Source organism: Danio aesculapii, chromosome 1, assembly GCF_903798145.1.
Source record: "Danio aesculapii chromosome 1, fDanAes4.1, whole genome shotgun sequence".
Taxonomy (NCBI): Eukaryota; Metazoa; Chordata; class Actinopteri; order Cypriniformes; family Danionidae; genus Danio; species Danio aesculapii.
Genome location: NC_079435.1, coordinates 15,957,101 through 15,972,100, shown reverse-complemented (window position 1 = coordinate 15,972,100; position 15,000 = coordinate 15,957,101). Strand labels below are relative to the sequence as shown.

The following is a 15,000-nucleotide window of genomic DNA, read 5'->3' as shown; positions in this document are numbered from 1 at the left end:
AACCGTCAACTATTCCAGCATATGTTTTTCGCAGCACATGCCTTTCCAGCCGCAAATCAGTACTGGGAAATTTCCAAAATATTTAAATATGCAAACTATTAGCCAATCATACCATTATGTGTTTACTTATAATTCAACACATCTATACAAACTGTGTGATCCAATTTGGGAGGTCAAAACAGATCTGTAAATAGCCATTGCTTCTAAAATTATCTTTATATATGTATATATATATATATATATATAAATATATACACACATATATATATATATATATATATATATATATATATATATATATATAAATGTGTATATATTTATATATATATAAATGTGTGTATATATATATATATAAATGTGTGTATGTATATATATATATATATATATATATATATATATATATATATATATATATATATATATAAATGTGTGTATATATATATATATATATATATATATATATATATACACATACATACATACATACATACATACATACATAAATACATAAATACATACATACATACATACATACATACATACATACATACATACATACATACATACATACATACATATATATATATATATATATATATATATATATATATATATATATATATATATATATATATATATATATATATATATATTTTACATATTAGTACATATACATACACACATACATATATATATACACACACATCTTGATAACATTATAAACATTACATTACAAAAGCAAAAAGGCCCAAAAATGACCCCCTTAAGCCAGTTTTGGTCAATTAGTGTTCTCACCTGGCCATGAATGTTCGTAACAACCACTGTGTTGGTCCTATTGCTCACTACAAAGTGCTCAGGGGTCTTTGGAACAAGCACAACATTGTTAACAGTGATGTCTGTACCCTCAGGGATGTCAGGGGTTTTTATTGTGTGGGTGCAATCCATTGTCTTCACAGTCCAGACCTAAAGAAAAACACTATAATTGAGCAAGAAAATCCTCTAAAGTACATCTGAAAGGCATAGGCTAGTGAAGTTGTGAACACTTACTTTTACGGTGCCGTCCGCCGATGCGCTAATGACATGCTGCCCGTCGTGAGAGTAGATGACGTCGTTTACGTGAGCTGTGTGGCCTCTAAACTCCTTCAAACACTTTCCCGACTTCAAACCATGAATCCTGATCATAGAAATCCAGGAGTTAGAAATTTAATTATAAGCACAAGGAGTGAAAACCAAAACCAAACGAAATGAAGAGCAATTCATAAAAAGAAGCATGTTATGATGTCATGAATTGATTATTTTCAGCAAAAAGCTTGAAATCTAAAAGAAAAACATGTAAAATAAGATTAAACTGGTGCACCCGGAGGAAACCCACGCCAACACGGTGAGAACATGCAAACTCCACACAGAAATGCCAACTGAACCAGCCGGGGTTCGAACTGTTTGCTGTGAAGCGACTAAGCCACCATGCCACCACAAAGCAAAATAATAGCAAAAGATTCTAAGGGCCCGCGCCGTTTTGGGGCCCCCAGAGATACTATTAGGGGGTCCACGAGACAGTAACCTCCCCGCTCCACTTTCATCCGTGAACAAATTATCCTGCCCCCCACTTTAGTTTGCGACACCTCCACATCACACCCCTCCTCCAACTCTCTTCAGTTTCGTTCGCGACACTCTCGAAATATTGTTATAGGGCCCATACCAGCCAGCAGTGCCTCTAATTTCAATCAAACAGACTTTCAAAATATTTAACATCAGTCATAATAACTTTGCCTGCGACTAACATGATTATATCGTAATCTGTAGCAATCACTGCTACATAAGTGAGTTTCCGTCATTGTTTTCATCTGTTCTTTGAGTTCCATTTATGTTTGCTAAAAATGTATCAACTAAACAATGAAAAAAATAACAATTCTCTCCTCTCGAGCACATGAAATTCCACCCACATGCACCATGAGAGTCGAGCGCTGACGCCCAGCTGCAGAACTACTGCAGTCAGGACTGAGGGAGAGAGAGAGAGAGAGAGAAGTATACAGCATTACGAGATTCACTGTACAGCCAAATAATCCTGAATATTCCTCAGTTCCAATCACCCCATGACAATGATAAATTAAGAATTCTACTAGGTGAAGGACCCACTGCTTATCTAGTATCCCATTATATATATATATATATATATATATATATATATATATATATATATATATATATATATATATATATATATAAATGTATGTGTTTTATATGTATACTGTATATATTCCTTTCTATTTTATTCTGAATTGTTCTTATCATTTTCATCAATATTGTTACTACTCCTATTATCTATATTGACTTTCCCCTCTTGCTATGTACACTTTGAAAATATGTACTCATGTATATAATGCCAAAAAAGTGACTTGAATTGAGAGAGAGAAAGAGAGAGAGAGACTTTGCTTTCAGCATGTGATGGAATATTCCTCTTGATTCTTACAGCATCACGTCTCCACAGTCTCAATTGTGCCAAAAAATTCCTCAAATCTACCTATTACTATCCTATGAACATTTCCAAACGCACAATAACTATCAAAAATGATCAACAAAATCTAAAAATTTTACATATCATCTCTAATGTTAGACTGGCATTCACGTGTCTCCCGCACTCACACACACACACACACACACACAAGAGCACAAATCCAATCTATTGCAAAGTGGGCGGGGCTAACATTCTTCAATAAGGAGCCAATAGCGTAACGGCTTTACATTTTCACGCCTCCCGTTCTAAAGAGCTGGAATGACAAAACGTCTGCCTCTGTGTTGGCAGATGTGCAGGCTACAGAAACACATTATCTGTGCGTGCTCCTTCTCTGCAGCACGTGGCCAATCACGCTTCTCACCACCCACATGCACCATGAGCGCCTAGAAATGACAGCCAGCCTTAGAAAGTGCTGCAGTCTGGTACCCGAGATGCTGGATCGGAGCATGTGCCGGAATATTCCTAATGATGTTTAACACCCAGACCACGACTTGAGATTTTCCCTCCTCCTCCGCCCCTGCCTTTTCTGTCTACAAAGCATCCGTGGCAAAACATTTTGAGGAAGGTAACCTACAGTTTCCTGCTGGCACATGTTATCGCATAGCAACTGATCATCTTCTTCTGCTGCATGTAATAACGCTCCTGGTGTGAGAGTCATTACATGCTTGACTTCCCCTTCTGTTTCTTTTCCTTTTTGCTAAGCAGGAAAATCGCAGCTATTAGCTGACTATCAAAACAAAGCAAAAATGCTGATGTCATGATGCTTTATTACTGATCATTAGAGTCTTAGGGTGTTTAATGTTGAAGATCATGGAGAATTAGGACATCATAGATTTTTAGGTAAAAGCAGCAAAAAATGACTTATGTCTCCAACCTGCAACCTGGTTTTGGTTGCAGCTCAGCATATACAAGTACACCCCTCACAAATCTATCTTTTAAATTCATATTTTTAATAGGAAGCTCTACAATATTATATCTGTTCATTACATTAGATTAGTCAGTATTGAAGACAAATCTGGAGCTTATCTAACAAAACTTACTATACGATAACGAAAAAAAAAACGATTATGATAACGGTCTAAAAACTAGTACAACCAAATTTATAATGTTAGAGAAAAATATTAAATACAAATTTAAAAAAGAGCAAACACCAAGAGAGAAAAAAATATTTTTTAGAAATTTTGTAGGTTGTAATTTTTTTTTTGCAATATTTTGCTTGAATTTAATTGTATTATCAAAGCTAAAATAACTTTTTAATAAATATATCTGTTTAATAAATCTGTTTGGTTCAAATGAACCAAAATACATTGCCTATATTCACAGAGAAATGGATACAAATATTCATTTTCAAAATGGGATAAACTCAGATATGCTGAGCACAATTATATATATATAGTTGAAGTCAGAATTATTAGCCCCCCTTTGAATTTTTTGTTCTTTTTAAAATATTTGCCAAATGGTTTAACAGAGCAAGAAAATTTTCACAGTATATCTGATAATATTTTTTCTTCTGGAGAAAGTCTTGTTTGTTTTATTTCGGCTAGAATAAAATCAGTTTTTACATTTTTAAAATCCATTTTAAGGTCAAAATTATTAGCCCCTTTAAGCTATACTTTTTTTTTCGATAGACTACAGAACAAACCATCATTATACAATAACTTGCCTAATTACCCTATCCTGCCTAATTAACCTAATTAACCTAGTTAAGCCTTTAAATGTCTAAATATCTAGTAAAATATTATTTACTGTCATCATGGTAAAGATTAAATAAATCAGCTATTAGAAATTAGTTATTAAAACTATTATGTTTAGAAATGTGTTGAAAAAATCTTCACTATGTAAACAGACAGGGAAAAACAGAGGGGCTAATAATTCAGAGGGGCTAATAATTCTGACTTCAACTGTATATATATATATATATATATATATATATATATATATATATATATATATATATATATATATATATAAAACCGTTCAGTTTTAAGAAAAGAAGTAATTTAACTTCGAGAATAGTTGTTGTTTTGTTTAGAGAAATAAATAGTTGTTTCTCATGAATTTCACCTCACATTATATTTTTTGGTTAAATTTTTTATTGCTTGGCCCAAATCTTGAAATTGTTTTTATTTTTCATTAAAGCTTGACTTTAATTCTCTTCCTTAGATTCTTTTATAATCATTTTTTAGGGGTTTTTCATCTTTTGTTGGGGTAGGATAGTGAAGGTTACAGACAGGAAAGCATTGGGAACAAAGAGAGGGGAATGGTCGGCAAAGGTCCTCAAGCCGGGAATCAAACTCAGGTTGCCGTGAGCACCACAGTGTCAGTGCACTTAACCCCTAGGCTACTGCTGCCGATATTCCTTAGATTTTTAAGACAGAAAAGAGAGATTTAGAAAAATAAAATTTTCTTAAACTGCCAAAATTAATTGTACTAATTAATGGTAGAATTACATTGCTTGATAAATTTTTTGGGTTGTTAATCAGAAAAGCATCATATTTTCTTCCCTTAAAAGAACAATAAATTTTATAAATTAAGAATTTATCAAGAATTTATCACATAACAATCAAACAAAATTGTCAAATTCACCCGCAGTCGCACAGAATTTCACTTTTGATCGTAGCGTCAACATGGCAGCTATACTGATTTGGATTGTGTATAGAGTATGAATCTAAATTCTAAGTATAATCTGATCATATTTAGCAAGTGTAAACAAAAAAAAGTATCCATAATATATATATATATAAATATATTTATATATATATATAAACAATTCATATGTAAAAGCCTCTCAGCGCCGTCTGAAATCTTTTCTAAAATAAGCATTTTCCTCAGAGTCAGGTTTGTAGGTTTAGTAATTTTACTTTTATGGCAATGAGTAATTTCTTTTCATTACTTTTACATTTAAATAATTGAACATAAATATTGAATGCTGAGAAAAACTTTTTCAGATCGCACACTTATTATATAAAATACAGTTTTTACAAATCCATTTCAAGCTACATAAATATGCTCTGACAAGACAGCATATGTATTGCAAACCCTCTTTCATTTGTAATTATTTGGGCTGTAGACATACCAACGTAAAGTCATAGAAAGCAACGCAGATATTCCAGAAAACCAAAAGATTGCCAGAAGACATAAATACACTGTGTGGGCAGTCAATCAATTACGTCAGATCCCAACTGGATGCGCAACTAATCAGATTTGAATTGACAGTCTGAACAAGGCTTAAATGTCTGTATAATTACAGTCGCTCTAGAAAACACATTCAGGGTGCCAAAAACCCATTCATTACAGAATCAAACGTCACTTGCGAAATAATAATGCAATAATAATGATTGATTGTGTAAAGGGGATGCGAAGGAATATGAATAATAAGACTTTATGATATTCAGACATGTAATAGTATGTTAAACCTGATGATCTGGTCAAAGGATGAACTCAGTAGTTGAGTGCTGTCCCGGTTGAAGCAGACACTGGTCACTGCTTTGCTGTGGGCTCGTTCCAATCTATTCAGACAAGTCCCGTTCAGAATTCTCCAGACCTAAAAAAAGAAAATAAGACACCTTTTTCACATAACGGAGATCATTAAAATCTATTCTCCTGAGCTGCTGGTGTGCTATGAGCTGTAAGGGTGAGAGTCTTCATTCAATAAAGATGATAAACTTTCCATGAAACACTGAATCAGGATCACATCCAAACAGGGACTTTCTAATAATAACAATAATAATGAAAGCTCAGCTTTCTTGTTAATAAAGGACTGGAGCCACACTTGCAATCAAATGCACTGTGATTAAAAGACTAAATATATAATGGTTGGAGGGTTTAATTAACGTTTGCTTTCAGACCTGCTGCCCTCTGAGACTGAAAAGTTCCACTCACAGTTTTACGTTCAATATGGTTTTTCAATAATGTTTTGAAGAGAATTGCTCATTGCATTAACCCTACATCAGGCAAAGAACCATACGTACCTGTCAACCCTCCCATTTTTCCTGGGATTCTCCCATATTTTACAATTCTATCCTGTTATCATCCCGTAAAGGTAATTTCCCATATTTCTCCCGTATTTTAATCTTTCTATGAAGGGTGGCCATAAACAACAAAGAGCCGATCCTCCCTATACACAACCCATACCTCCAAACCACCAGGGGGCGCCCCTTGCTCTTAAATGTGAATCTGTTACGTGCTTTCATTTTATTTAGGCATAAAAACAATGAAATAAAAATAAAAACATTCCCTTCCTTTCCATTACAGGTGCCATTGCCCCTCCTATGCAATCCTCAAAATTTTATGTAGCAGTGCATGACTGTCAGAAGCACTCCAGTGTTGGGGAGTAACTAGTTACATGTAATGCCGTTACGTAATTTAATTACAAAATAAAAGTAATTCATTACAGTAACTGAGAAAAAATGAGAACTAAATTACAGTTACTTAGAAAAATGTTAAATATTACAAATGGGGTTTCATCTAAAAATATTTTTTTAAATCTGGGATATGTTGAATAATATTAATCTGTTGCTTTGCCTATTTTTGATAATTTCTGCTAAGGCCATTTATTAGAGGGGTACTATTCTGATGCTTTTGACTGGTTTTCCGGTTTGAATTTGCGCCGCACCTCCTCTTTGCCGCTGAAATCATTAGGCTACGCTACTACAACCAGTCTGAGAGCTGCCACCATGGCGAGTGATAAAAATACATTTCATTTAAAAATAATTTCACCCTGAAATCTGAGAAGTGCACACATATAACAGTTCAGTGCAAAATTTGTTTGCCAGCTGTTAAAATACGTTCGAAATCAAAGGCTCCAATGTCGAACATGAGGAAGTATCTGCAGGTATGTAACCTAGTCTTTCTTTATTTTATAAAAGCAAATGTTTTTGTCATTATCGTTTCTGCAGATTTAGATGTTCGGAAATGAAACTAAAGGGACAGTTGTTGTTTAATTTCATTTGGGATTCCTACTATGAACTTTAATTGTGAGCTTGGCAAGCAGTTTTGGAAAATTTGATGTTTTCCCATTCAAACAGCATACTGCCCGAGAGGTGTTTCAAAGATGGCCGCCGAGTGAAATGACTTCCCTTATAGGGACTTTGGCTACATTTACTGATCGCGGATCAATATGTGACGGCACCGACATTCACAGAGCTGTGAGGCCTGAACTATTTTTTGTTATACGGTTTTGTGGTGGCTAAATCTTAATTCAAGAGATGAAAGATTTTGAAATTTTAACAGTAAACACCTAAAGTGCTACTGTAAGGTCACACCTGCATGGTATAAAGGCTTGAAAATGATTTAGTTGAAAATATCCATTAGAAATTTAAAAGTAATCAAAAAGTAATCATACGTAATCAGTTACTTTACTTTTATGTAGTGATTGAAAAGCTACACTACATTTTAAATAGGGTAATTTGAAATCTGTAATCTATTACATTTCCAGAGTAACCTCCCCAACACTGTTGATAAATAGACGCTGTTTCACAAATGGATTCTGTACACACGATTGAATATGGAGCGAAAGTGGACACTCAAATGCTTTCATTAAAGATCTGTGCATTTTTAAAGTGACACCTCTGTTATTTAATGTAATCAAATGAAAAATCTAAATAAGAGATTCAAACATTAACGAGATTTGATAACTTGATTCAATTTCTTTATAATAGCTTTTGATTTTAATAGGCTAAACTGTTTAATTGCAGCTTTTTCTAATGTGTGATGTGTATTCTGTCTTTTGTAAACAACAACAACTACAATAATAATAATAATACTTTTTACTGACCATTTCAACTGTTTATTTACAATAAAACAGCTCCAGATTATCATATTTAGTAATTTGTTGAATTTTTTTTATCCCTTATTTTCACATCCCAATGTTGACAGGTATGGAACCATATGGTAACTTTATTGGCATATTTACAGTACTCAATATTTGATAAGCTTTACAAAATTGTCCTAAGGCATGAATGGGTGTTGTTTAATAATTTTAGGACAACTTTGATGAAAGTTTTTGATCCACTTTTTTCTTTAAAGTCATAAACCCCAGCAGCACTCCATAGTTTTTCCAATTCAATGGGTGGCAATAAAACCAGTAATACTGTAAAATGTTATTACGATCTATTCAAAAACGTGCTACTATCAACAGGTTTAGTAGCAATCAAGGGCAAAAAAACATATTCCTAAGTCTCTAATGGTTCATTTGAAGATTCATTCATTCTCTGACCTGTCAGATGATCCAGTTTGCTGTAATTGGTTGTTACGAACAGTTGGGAAGTGAAACTTGTTTTGGCCATTCAGAATCTATTCTTTTTTTAAGGAGACAATAGTTTTATTTGTCATGCACTTTGCAGACCTATCACAATTATAAACAGCTACACTACACACAGCATTAAAGGTAATATCTGAACATTTTTACTCCACTGTTTAGTGTCACAAGGAATCATTTAATGCCTTTTTGAGGTGTATGTAATGTGCTGAAGTGAGAAAAATCAGCAGTGTTTGTTTGCAACGGAAATCTTTTGTAACATGGTAAGATGTATGCCCGTAATAAGAGTATGCTTTCTCTCTGTTTGATCATGAGAACAATAGCTGAGTTTCCATCACCCTGTGTTGATGCGCATTTTAAAGTATTGCATGATAAACGAGTGATAAAAACGTCAATTATTTTAATAAAAAGGTTTAACATTAACGTTTATTTGCTCACTTGAGGTGGTTTTGGACTTGGGTTAATCTGATTAATGTAAGATGGAAATGTTTTTGCTGAATAAACTCTGATGTAGCGAACATTACACCCACATGACCAATCAATTGACTCCATTATGCTCACTCTTGGTTGCTAGGTTACCAATACTACAGTCAGCCACTCTAAATACTTGATGCAAGCACAGCTAATTAATGAGAATGTGCGATAATTTCTTTCTTAGCAGATTTATGAAAATATAATCATCATATTAGGATGTAAACCCGGCTATTGTCTCTAGATCTGCTGGAAACCAAAGATACAAGTTTGTCCTCAAATCTATTCAGAAGTGTCTTCACACATTACAATATTTTGCCAATACATTAAAGTTCTCTTCAATAAACAATTGTTTTTAATATCAGGACCCCACCTGTATCTTTCCATCCTGGGCTCCAGAGGCGATCACGTGGGAGTCGTGACTTACTGCCAGACATAGCACAGCTTCATCCATCATCATGAAATTATCCTGAGCCTGGTACTTCAGATCCTGCCCACAAAGTAAACAATCACAAAAACCATCACACCAAAAACAACACACGGCGGGTTAAAAAAGTAGTGAACATGGCACAATTTTTCTCAGAAAACATATTCATAAAGGAGCTGTTGACTTGGCATTTTCTACAGATATCAGTAACAACCTAAGAAATCCATACATACAAAACTGATTCATTTAAAAATTAGGTTAGGAGTAATGAAATGACACAAGGAAAAAGTATTGAACATATGAAGAAGGGAAGGTGTAAAAATGCATGGAAGGCCCAGACAGCAGCTGAAATCTCTCAGTAGTTAGAAAGTAACGCTGTTTCTCATCAGTGTAAATGAATATTAACTGCTCCAGTCCAACATCTACATTACCAGGATGATGAAGATGAAATCTAGGTGGACTTTTCAGCAAGACAATGACAATGATGCGGTCCTCCAAACTAACGGGAGTCATACACAATATTAAATCTTTTTCCACTGCACCATGACTTTATATTCTACACTGTACATTATTTCTGTTAAGTGACAAGACTTTTGCCTTAGCAAAGTCAGACCTTACTGTCCTAATTAGACAATAAAAAAACAAGCCATGATCATATTTTATTTCAGTAAAAGAATCATAATCTAGAGGCCTTCGTCTTTTATATAAGCCACTTCTGATACCAAATAATCAACTAGAAGTCAAATTATTGTTTGTTGTTCCTAAAACTTGGATAGGCGACAAGACTTGTCAGGTAGCGTACAGGTAGTAAGGTTAGTTTCTTCCGTCAACAAGAAAGAAAAACTACAACCACAATATTTTCTTTCAAACAACTAGAAAGCCAGGTTTTTTTCTCATACTGTACATTCAAATTTCACAGTACTGCTACCAGTGAAAAGCCCACATATGAGAATGGGGCAGGATTTATTTTTGTCCCCAACAGCCTCAGCTCAACCTGATAGACGTCACAGAGTGTGGGGTGACCCATATTCTATACCTCTGAGGTTTCAGTAGGAACCAAGGCTCTCCCGACAGAAAAATTAAGCCACACTAAATGTGAAAGTATATTTTTGCCCCCTCAAAAACAGGCCTAGGACATCACACGTGTCGCCTTTATTCATGGATCAAGGAGATGTTCTTGAGCTCTGTAATTGGGAAGATCAGCCTTTGAGTACATAGATATGAATGTAGACTGGCTAAAAGTGTAGTTTCTTGTTAATATACAGTGTCTAAGCATTGAAAACATTCCACATATTTAGCAGAAAAACTGGATAGAACTACTGGAAAGGTTCATTTTATTGCAAAAATGACATTTAGCAAAGTTAACACATCTCTAATTATTCTTTTGCCGATGATAACCAGTTTAATTTTTCTCCCTATTGCTTGCAAGCGGTTACAGTATCCTCATGAATCATTGTCTGGCAAGCATTTCTCCCTGGATGAAAGCCCATCATCTCGGGCTGAATATACTGAAAAATGCTGTGCTGCTGCTGCTATTCACCCAGCCAAGAACTACCAGTGCCAATGCCCTGTCATTTCAATACACAACTCACTGAATTCATCCACATAGAATGCCAAAAACCTTGACGTCACAGCAGACAAAGACCTGTCATTTTCAGCCCACATACCAACCGCTGTCAAGACGAGTTCCACCAGAAGGAAATCTGTAAAGTCGAACAATTCTCACCAGAGCAGCTTAAGATTCTGCTGTAGGACCTGGAACAATAACACATTTACAATTTGTTCACAAATGCAAAGTTTGGCTTGATTAAAATAAACTCATCTGCTTTGTTCGTCTGAATAAGAGTGAACATTGCCATCTGAACCTTGGTGTACATCAAACTAGTGGACCGAGACTACTGAAAAATGGCTCTCAGTCTACTTCCAAACAAAAACAACAAAAAAATGTTGGTTCAAATATACTAAGACATCTAAACAAACCAAAATGCAACCATAAAAAGGACAGAATGCTCAAGAATACAAAATGTTTCTAATCAAAATCATAATGTTTCTCAATTGTTCAACACAGGTGCCAGAAACACATCTCCTTGTGTGTATAGCAGATTTTTTTCTGGTGCTGTTCTGCACTTTCACACATTTTATAAGCTCACAAGTTCATAAAAGCCTACAGTTTATCTGTTTTCCAGTTGACTTTCACATTTTTAGATATGGTCACATCTCACCTCTTCTAAGCTATATTCAAAGGCTCTAATCATTGTAAGATTAAATAAGTGGGTAAAGAAGCATCTCTCTTGCCTCCCTTGGGCCTTATGAGTGTTGAAAGACTCTATAAAGCACGGCATTGCCTGTCAGGGTAACTAAGGCTGCCTGTACGCTAGTGCTTTTCATTTTAAAACCACTGTTTTAATGTCCACTGGTGTTTTTAATGTGTCAATCGACACTATGAAGCCTAGAACGATGATAAGTGACCATTCAAATATTTAGGAAAGTTCATATTTTACAGGCATCCGTATTTGCAGTCAACTGGTTGTGTAATGGTCACGTGAGAAGGGCTTGACGAATCAGGGAATGATTGTGGATAGCCATGTCTCCGATTTCCAAATTTAGTAGGGATGACCCGATCAGGTTTTTTTGCCCTCGAGTCTGAGTCATTTGATTTTGAGTATCTACCGATACCAAAACCCGATCCAATACTTTTATAATACATAAAAATAAATAAAGAAGAGCGAAGAAACAGATCCAGGATGTTACTTATTTTTTATTTAATTCACCATATTTTAACATTCAACATCTCTGTTTGTTTGTTGTGTTAAATGTAGTCTTTACCTTTCCACTTCTATCAATCACAAGTTTACATTTCTCACAGTTTGCTACGGCAATGTTGTCGTCATCGACTTTATAATCCAGACCACCGCAGACATTCTCGCGCTTTCTCCTTCAAGCTGCTTCCGTGTTCTACTTTGCCAGCACTTAACCAATAGCATCTCTGCAACAAAGTGATGTCATGCCGCACGCGTTGCTGTTTCTGTGTGAAGTCCAGAAAGAGGTCTAACTCTGTGCCAGCACATAACTATAGATGTGTTAAACATAATGAGAATTCGAGTCCTGATCAGGAGGTAATGTTCGATTACGATCGAGTCTGAAACTGTGTGATTGGGCCCAATTTCCGATCACGCGATCAGAACTGGACATCCCTAAAATTTAGTGTTTAAGTCTTTCTGAAGTGAAACGGAACAACAGTACTTTCAAACTAAAATGGGATCTTTAGCAGTTTCAAAATGCTCCGTTTTCACGGGTCAAAGATGTGGAGTAATGTAGATGCCAAGGTGTAACGAACAAAATAGATGCATTTATAAACAAACCAAGATGGAGAATGTGTGTAAGATAAGGCAGTGCCGCACTATTTGTTCACACAAATAAATCTCTGTTTCCGCATCACAGATTAGTATAAACTAATAAAAATAATGGAAAAATAAACTAAAATCTAAGTAATTAACTCATTTACACAGAAATTAACACTGTAAATCATGTGAAAACAAAGTGATACTAATGAAATCAAGCACTGATTTAGAATAAAGCATTAAAACAGTTAGTATTTTGCCTCTTTCAGAGCCTTACTCCATGCCACTAATGAAACCAAGAAAAAGTGATAAAACAAGATTATTTTCTATGAAAATCTATGTATTTATGGGCAGTATAGCCTATGTGCATGCAGTATATACTCACCTTGCAAATTTTACCAGTGGTGAAGTTCCAGACTTCAATGAAACCGTCAATAGATCCAGTGATTAAATACTGTCCATCAGGAGAGAATCGAGCACACTCTACATGGGACTTTGGTCCGAACTGTGTCATACATGTACATGCACAAACAGAAAATGGGAAAATGTATTAAAATAAGAAATTATTGAAGCTATTGAATTTAATATTGCTCCAAATGTGTTTAAAGTAAAAAAATGATCTTTGACCAACCTATATTTCATATTTTAATCACTTTCAGACATCCAAGCCACCATCTGGTTTTCTGGACCCCAAATTAAGCCCTGACTTTAACAGTAGCTATGTTTCCATCCAAACATGCGAATGAACTTGTGCGCAAAACTGGATTATCACATAAAAGACGTGCGAATAAAGTGGCGTTTCCATCCAACGAGTCAAAGCGAACAAAATCGCCACTTCCTGATTAACTGGCAGCAAATATCAACAGTAAAAACAGAATTTGCTGCAGTGGAAGAAGCTGCGTGAATCTTTTCTTCATTTAATAAACGACTCATTTGATCTCAGATGGCAATCCTGACACACAGTGAACGCGCAATGGCATTTGAAGGTGTCAGACGCTCTTGAGGTCATTAATAATACAATAACACTAATACTGAGATGGTTGAGGCATTTTAGAATGACCAAAGCAACAGTTCAGATGTTTTACAATGTGCTCAGCCTGCTGGTTTGTCCATTCACACACATTTTTATCATCACATGATCTCTTATAACTAAATCACATGACCTTTTTTAATGCGCATACTGGAATTTGTTTAGTGCTTCCATCGTAGTTTATGTGCATCTTTTCTTATCCAATAAAAAGTGTATTCTACTCAGTTATACGCATACATTTTTATGCACATATCCAAAATGCACATTAAAATAGGTGGGTGGAAACATAGCTAGTGTCAGCCTTGCTTTGAGACACTACCAACCCCCAACTAATTGTGTACAGTTTCTTGATACAAGTCCAAAAGCACAGTGTCAAAGTGAGATTGGCAGAACACAGAGACTGAAAGCCTCAGGTCACAAAAGCAATTAAATGTTCATATGCTGAGCCCTGTAGCATGAAGGGTATTCAGATAGACCTTTTAATGCGGATGGGCAGAGCAACCATTACTTATTTCTATCTTAAAACATTTGTGCCATCTCCTTCAAACAAATCACTGTACCTTTCATATTTTTCTGACAAAAAAAAAACAACACATTTATACAAATCACAAATGGCAGGTCAACTAATATTTACTTACCTTTAATATTTAATGTACATTTTTTGCCACATTTATTATTATCATTATTTCTAAATAGTAAAAGTGATATCTTTGTGTAGAGATTTGTATAGTGTAGAGATTTTGTAAACCTTAGACCTTGAATGAAAGAACACTGAAATCTATAAGTGAAAACTTAAGTTAACAGTTTAGTTGCTAGCAGCGTTGCCAGACGTACAATAATTATCATATTTGTATGATAATTTCGACTTCTGTATGATCAATAATGAAAAAAATCCTATAATGTACAATAATTTCAGAAGTTTATGGCATTCAAAATGAATTTCATTGTAATCTTAGG

General features: G+C 34.7%; 1 protein-coding gene and 1 long non-coding RNA gene across 2 annotated transcripts in view; one reads left to right on the top strand and one right to left on the bottom strand.

Annotated features, from left to right (window-relative positions):
• Nucleotides 1-15,000, bottom strand: part of smu1b (SMU1 DNA replication regulator and spliceosomal factor b) — a 24,588-nt gene that overhangs the window by 3,919 nt on the left and 5,669 nt on the right. Inside the window, exons 7-11 of the mRNA XM_056456707.1 lie at nucleotides 13,399-13,518; nucleotides 9,619-9,735; nucleotides 5,932-6,059; nucleotides 1,048-1,174; nucleotides 796-963 (exon numbers count right to left, since the gene is read on the bottom strand). Of these exons, the coding sequence (XP_056312682.1) occupies nucleotides 796-963; nucleotides 1,048-1,174; nucleotides 5,932-6,059; nucleotides 9,619-9,735; nucleotides 13,399-13,518 (660 nt within the window). The remainder of the gene's footprint in view (nucleotides 1-795; nucleotides 964-1,047; nucleotides 1,175-5,931; nucleotides 6,060-9,618; nucleotides 9,736-13,398; nucleotides 13,519-15,000) is intronic.
• Nucleotides 7,304-11,487, top strand: LOC130227431 (uncharacterized). Its single transcript, XR_008837749.1, has 3 exons — nucleotides 7,304-7,349; nucleotides 9,611-9,746; nucleotides 11,102-11,487. It is a non-coding gene; the product is annotated as an uncharacterized LOC130227431 (long non-coding RNA).